Source organism: Neovison vison, chromosome 1, assembly GCF_020171115.1.
Source record: "Neovison vison isolate M4711 chromosome 1, ASM_NN_V1, whole genome shotgun sequence".
NCBI lineage: Eukaryota > Metazoa > Chordata > Mammalia > Carnivora > Mustelidae > Neogale > Neogale vison.
The window spans coordinates 128253427-128260000 of NC_058091.1; the positions used below are offsets into that span (position 1 = coordinate 128253427).

Sequence of the window (6574 nt, forward strand, 5' to 3'; positions counted from 1 at the left end):
AAGGGGAGGTCAGATGTTGACACGGATACCCGGGAGGAGCAGACTGGGGCAGATGGACATTCAAGCCCATCTGGGGCAAAGACGTCCAGAAATGGGAGTCCTTGGGCCAGAAGCTGCCCCTGAGCCCATCACGCTCAGAACACTGAAGAGTGGGAAGCCATGACGAGACGAAGGGCTGCTCATCCGGCGCGCGCGTTTTCCCTCCCTGGGCAGCTCTTGAAAACACGTCAGTTCCTGCTTATTCTTCTCCCCCGGGTGCCGTGCCCCGCCTCCCCCTCCCCGCAGGCCCACGCTGCGGCACCGAGACCCGGCTGTCACCGTGGAGGCGGGCTGGGTGCCCGGCCGGGCAACCCTGCCCTGAAGCAAGAGCAGAGAGGTTAAAGTCGACTCAGAAAGTGCAGAGCGCTGGACTAAAACCTGTCTGCAGAAAGCAAGTGAATGCTGCTGGGGGGAGGCATGCCGTGACAGCGCTCATTGGAAGTGACGCCCCAGGTGCTGAGTCCCCTTGGGGAGCTTCTGGTGTGCATGAGCTTCCGTTGGGGCAGCCTGAGGCAGGGCTACCCCAGGTTTGGGAGTTGAGAGCCTGACCTGAGGGAGCAAGTGGCAGAGCCACTGCCTCCATGAGGTTCAGAGCTCCCCAACCCGCGGCGCCTGCGTGGGTCAGAGGTTCAGCGTCTGCCTTGGGCCTCAGGTCATAATGCCAGGATCCTGGAATTGAGTCCCCCATTGGGCTCCTTCTTCAGCAGGGAGCCTGCTTCCCCCTCCCTCTGCTTGTGTGTGCGCTCTCTCCCCAAACCCTCCCACCCAAGCCGGTCAGGTTTCCTCACCACACCTCTTAATGTGGTCTTTTGGACTGAAAGAAAACTCCACTTTTCTCTGGCATTTCTCACTCGTCTATAACTTTAAAAACGGTTGACCATCTTGGAACAAAATGGCAGCCTGTAAATTTCCAATGACCATATCTTCGCAAATCTGTTTCTTGGGTACAAGTTAGAAACCTCTCATGTTAAAACTACTGGAAATAGGGGCGCCTGGGTAGCTCCATCGCTAAGCATCTGCTTTCGTCTCAGATCATGATCCCAGGATCCCGGGATGGAGCTCTGCATCAGGCTCCCTGCTCAGCAGGAAGCCTGCTTCTCTGTCTCCCACTCCCCCGGCTTGTGTTCCTCCTCGCTCTGTCAAATAAGTAAAATCTTTTTAAAAAACTACTGGAAATGGAGCAGATGAGAACATGCTCATTGAAACCGAGTATGTTTAACTTAACTAATCTTACAGTATTACTGCTGACTGTCAGTTAAGCCAGCTCACTGCCTGCACTTACATGAGTACTAACGACCGCGATCAGGTCCACTTCCATGCTCTTGGGTGAAGCCTGAGTTGTCCTTTGTTGGCCTGCCCATCCAGCCATCAGGAGTAGAGAAGACTAAGTCGAGAAAGACTCTCCGGGGACTACAGCCACAGAGTTAGCCCAGCTCTGAAAGGACAGCGTAGTGGCAATGACAGGTCACCGTGTGGCGGGAGACTCCTCGATGGCCCAGTTGGCTAGCGCAGCTATGTGGGAATCATGGAAAGGGAGAAGGGAGGAAGAGAACCGTGGTAGGGCTCTGTTCTACCTCCAGAGGGCCAAGAGTACCATTGAGAGAAGTGACAGGATGGGGGGACAGGCCCACAGAGGGGCTGGAGAGGGAACACATGGAGGAGACTTGCTCTTCGCCACACCACTCTCCACAGGCACATGTTCGCATCCTCAACTTGAGCTAAGACCCTGTGGTTCAAGCTGGTCTTGAAAACATACTTAATCTTCACTTAAATGACGTCCTTGTGGTGTGGTCTGCTGTGTGTCGAGCGCGAGAGAAGCACAGACTAGGAAAGTAGAGCACTTCCCACCAGGCCCTTCTGGCAGCACTCCTGTCACCTTCTGTCATCACAGTTAGGTCCCTCCTCTCAGGAACGATCTCAACAGCTATTAGTAAGGCAAAGTCAGGCCTCTGAATGCACTGTTTATTTTAGACCTCTTTTTCACTGAGAAGAGGATGTTCACTGAGAAGGGGATTTTCAAATAGAACATCTCTGAACTCTTCCAACATTTGTGACTTTGCCCAAGACTTGACACAAGTAACAGGTCCACGTTGGCGCCAAAAGAAATCATGAGTGTGAAGGACTTTAGTCCTTGTGGGGACCCAGCTCTCCACCCTGTTCTCCATCCTCTGCCTGTGTTGAAAGGACAGCAAGTCAGGCAGACAGTTCCTTTGCCAGCTCTTCTTCCTTGGGTGTCGTCCACGCTGTGCGTTTCATGTGCAGCAAACATCTCGATGCATTTATGGGAGGCTTTAGTTTACCTCTAGTTTACCTCTAGGAAAAGAGTTCTCCTCTAAGAGTGTACTTTACCTCTGTAGCAGTAAATTATGATCAAGTCTTCACCGTAACCATCAGAGTATTCGGGAAGGTTAGCAAGATACACTGCAGACAGGAAATTGTCACCTCAGAACGGCACAAAGTTTCCTTGTAATATGGGTTTTCTCCCTATTTTGATATCTATGAGCCTGTGATTTGAATGAGCTAAACTCTGTGCACATAGTGTTGAGACCTTAACTGATATGGAATCCAAGACAAAGTTAAAGTCAGGTCCATATATACACATACACACACACATGCATATATACTTTCTCTTGAACAAAAATACGTGTTAATTTCCTCCACTGACTCATTTGAAGTAACTATATTCAGACCTTTCTAAGGAGACTACAGTAGTGCTCATTTTGGATGCCTTCGGGTGCTGAATAGTCTCTTACTTTAATGTCCAAGTGGTAAAATGTGGCCTTCTGAGTTACACTTGAGCAGAAACAGTCACTGTTCTTAGAACATTGTCTGTATATATTGAGAAGAACTCACCATTGGCCTCTCTGAGAGAGAAAATCTTGAGTAGTAATTCTGTGACTGATTTGGACCCCTAAAACTATAAATTGTCTAGCTTTGCTTATGTCTCAGTTTCCCAGGATACTGTTTTGGGTACTGAGTGACTTCACATGTGGGAATGGCTGCCACTGGGAAGGAGGCGGCAGCTGGAGAGGGACATGCCAGGAACTTCAAGCTCACAACAAGTAGACCTTCTCTAAGTGAGATTGCTTGCTTTTGCCCCTGTGATTCTGTATTACTTTTTTTTTAATTCCCAGTCAGTATGTTACTTCTCATCTGCATAACTGATTGTGCCTTGCTGGGTTTCTTCTTCGCGCACAGGCTCCAGAACAGTGCCCATTAGCTGGAAGCCTGGAGGAAGCCCAGCGAGTCCCCGGGGGGCCCGCACTTTCCCATACCCGTCCTCGATTTGAATTTTTTAGATGAATTTTCAGGTCGGGTCTTTTCTGCCTGCCTCCGCCTCGCATCTCATACCAGTGTCAACTCTTCTTCCTTTCAGGCGAATGAAATGTTGCTCAGTGGACGGAAGCTGACGGCACAAGAGGCGTGCGGCAAAGGCCTGGTCTCGCAGGTGTTTTGGCCTGGCACCTTCACCCAAGAAGTCATGGTTCGCATCAAGGAGCTTGCCTCCTGTAACCCAGTTGTAGGTGGAATTCATTCTCTTACATATATGACCTTTCTCCCCGCCATGGCCTTTCTTCCAGAGAGTTCACCCGTGTGGCGGTTTTTCCGGCGTCCTCCGGCTCAGCCACCTGCATGTGAAATGCAGCGGAGCTAACCCTGGTGCCGCCACTCCGGACGGGCTCACCTCGTCCTCTCGGCTGCAGAGGCCTGAGAGTGAAAGGAATACATTTCAGAGATTGACGGATTCCTCAGTGTCCTGTAAAACTCGACCAGAACCATCTGTATAGTTCTTTCCTGTTTCCAAAGCTCTTTCCTATAAGTTATGTTTGCCCCCCACCAGGCCCCCACAGTGGATATTAAGCTTCCGTTTGACAACTGTGCTGGAAAACATTCTGTCCGGTATCAGAATTGCATTTAGCAAATTAGAAGATGAATGGTACCGAGTATTAACTGACATGACCCCATCTAGACTCTCCCTGCCATTAAGATTAAAGCCTGGTTAGAAAATCCCCTCGGCGGGTGTTCATAGAGTTTTCACAGAGCATCCCAAGGGTCCGTGCCCAGCAGGGGACCCGGGCCCGGTCAGTCGGTCTTGGCGGGGCAGGGGCGGGGAGGCTGGGCCGCAAGCAGCACGGCTCTCCCTAGACAGCTCAGCGGCTGAGCGGTTGAGAATCCGCCCGAGACAGCACACAGCACAGCCCTGTCTCGGCCTGACGAGAGTCGTGAGGGAATGTCTGTAGCCTGATTTCAACAGGGAATTCCTCAAAGTGGATAACTGCCTCCGCGACTCTGGGGACAGGTGGGCTGGTGCTTGCGGACACGCGTCCTTGCTAACCTGCTGCTACTGGTCCGCTGCAGGTGCTGGAAGAGTCGAAGGCCCTCGTGCGCTGTAACATGAAGCTGGAGCTGGAGCAGGCCAATGAGCGGGAGTGCGAGGTGCTCAAGAAGATTTGGGGCTCGGCGCAGGGCATGGACTCCATGCTCAAGTACCTGCAGCGGAAGATCGATGAGTTCTGATGGGCGGTGGCTGCTGGGGACACGGGAACTCCAGAGCGAGACGTCGGTGGCGCCAGGTTGCCCTCCTCCCTCCTCACGGCCTGACGCAAGTTCACTCTTAGCGCACGCTTGGAAGCAGGACTTGCGACTTCCAGGCTATTTATTATCAAGGAGTTTTTAAGTACTGTAACTTTAAAATAAATAACTATAAAACTCCTTTGTCCAAACGTCATTATTTTATACTTCATATACACACAAGTATAAAAGTATAATGGTGAGCTCTAGACTGCTCTTCAAAGCTCTAATTTTTGTTATCTTTAGCTAGTACTGTATAAAAAAGAAGCCAAGTGTGTTTTGCTGGTTTTGGGTGGCAGAGAGGTCTGGAATAATGTTTGTTTTCCTGATTTTTTTCCTTCTAGAACACAGAATCTAAAGAGGTATTAGCCAGCCTCCTCTCTCCTGCCCCATTCAGAGATACAGAAAGATCTGAGACGTGCCTTTGTCTCCAGAAAGGTACAAATACCTCAGAGATTAAATGTCCTGAGTCAAAAGCGAAACTTATCTAGTAGAATAAGTATTTTGATGAAAAACCCGCTGACGAACATACCCCTCAACTAAGTACGCTTAGGATTCGTGCTGGAAAATCCATTGATTTTTCCTTTTTAATAAGTCCCCAGCTAACACCAAGAAACCACTGTCTTTCCAGAAGAAAGCTTGTTTTACAGTATTAGTGAATCACTGAATAGCTTGAGTATGAATATCTAAGTTATAAGTTAGTCTTAGTGGAGTTTAAAGAGTTTTTCTGACCCTTTTGAAAAAATAACTACATAAGTGCTTCTTGTTGCTGGGTGAGAAATACTACTTTATATACAGTTTTGGTTTTCTATCTGCAGATATGATTGATGTATTACACCAAAAAAAAAGTATTTTTATGTTTATAAAGTGTAATTTTTAGGTTCACTTAGAATATATTTTATTTAATAAGTTAAAATTCTTTTGGCACACTATTAAATGCAGAAACTCCTTTAAAAAGAAAGAAAAAAAAAAAGAACTACCTTATATTCAATGTTCCATGTTCCTGGTCTCTGCTCTCCTGTCTACGCACGATGCGGAGTACAGTGTGGCGTCCAAGAGTGCCCTGTGTAAATAGACATTCACATTCCTTTCAGGAGTGGGGACTGACTCCCGATTACAGACGCCTATTATTAGTTAGGCTTCTGAGCTTGCAATCATATTGAATGTATGAAGAATGAAATAAAATCAAAACCTTATTTTTGTACAGTTTGGAAGTTTATACTTAGAACCGACCACCTCCCGGCCATGTGGAGAGCTGTACAGTGTGTAAATCTGCCTTTACCCTGGATTGGTTGGTGCAGTATTTTTGCATCTGTGGGACCTACTTTTTCGTTCCGTAGTTTGAACTATATATATAATAAACTGTACAATCTGTAAAGTTTTTATAGAATAAATATTCAGCTGTGAAAACTGGTTAAATAAAACTAATATTTCTTAACACATTTGAAATGTTCGCCTCATTCTTCACTCCTGAAGTTTCTCGGGACGTTCAGTCTTTCTCATGAGGTACAACGCACGGGGGCACAGAGCTTCGTAGAGTTTGGAGAGTAAGGAGCGCCTGCTGGACTGTGCCTGGTGAGGAGCTGGAGTATGACAAACGTCGTCCCCAGACTCCCCTCCGGGCCGCCATTTTCTCAACTTTGTGTCCATCTTCTCACTGCTCTGTCAGAGAAGCATATTCCTAATGACGTTACCTACTTCCGCCTATTTCTGAACTTTACATTGTATCACATGTAAGCTTCGGTGATTAACTTAATATTAAGGGAGTTGTAACTTCTTTCTTTGACCAAACCTACAATGTATGTGTTTTCATTCCTGTTTCATAGAGAACCTGAAGTATGAAATACTTCACCTCCAGTGGGATCTGACTTCCAGCCCAGGACAATGTGGCCAAACAAGCATCCTGGCAGCAACGCATACTGTCTGTTTCTTAGAATTTACAAACAGGGAACTAATTCAGTTG

The 6574-nt window shown here is 47.8% G+C and overlaps 1 protein-coding gene across 1 annotated transcript in view; it reads left to right on the forward strand.

Annotated features, from left to right (window-relative positions):
• Positions 1-6053, forward strand: part of CDYL (chromodomain Y like) — a 186498-nt gene extending 180445 nt beyond the window's left edge. The window contains exons 6-7 of the mRNA XM_044258244.1: positions 3416-3559; positions 4399-6053. Of these exons, the coding sequence (XP_044114179.1) occupies positions 3416-3559; positions 4399-4557 (303 nt within the window). The 3' untranslated portion in view covers positions 4558-6053. The remainder of the gene's footprint in view (positions 1-3415; positions 3560-4398) is intronic.
• The last annotated feature ends 521 nt before the right edge of the window (positions 6054-6574 follow it).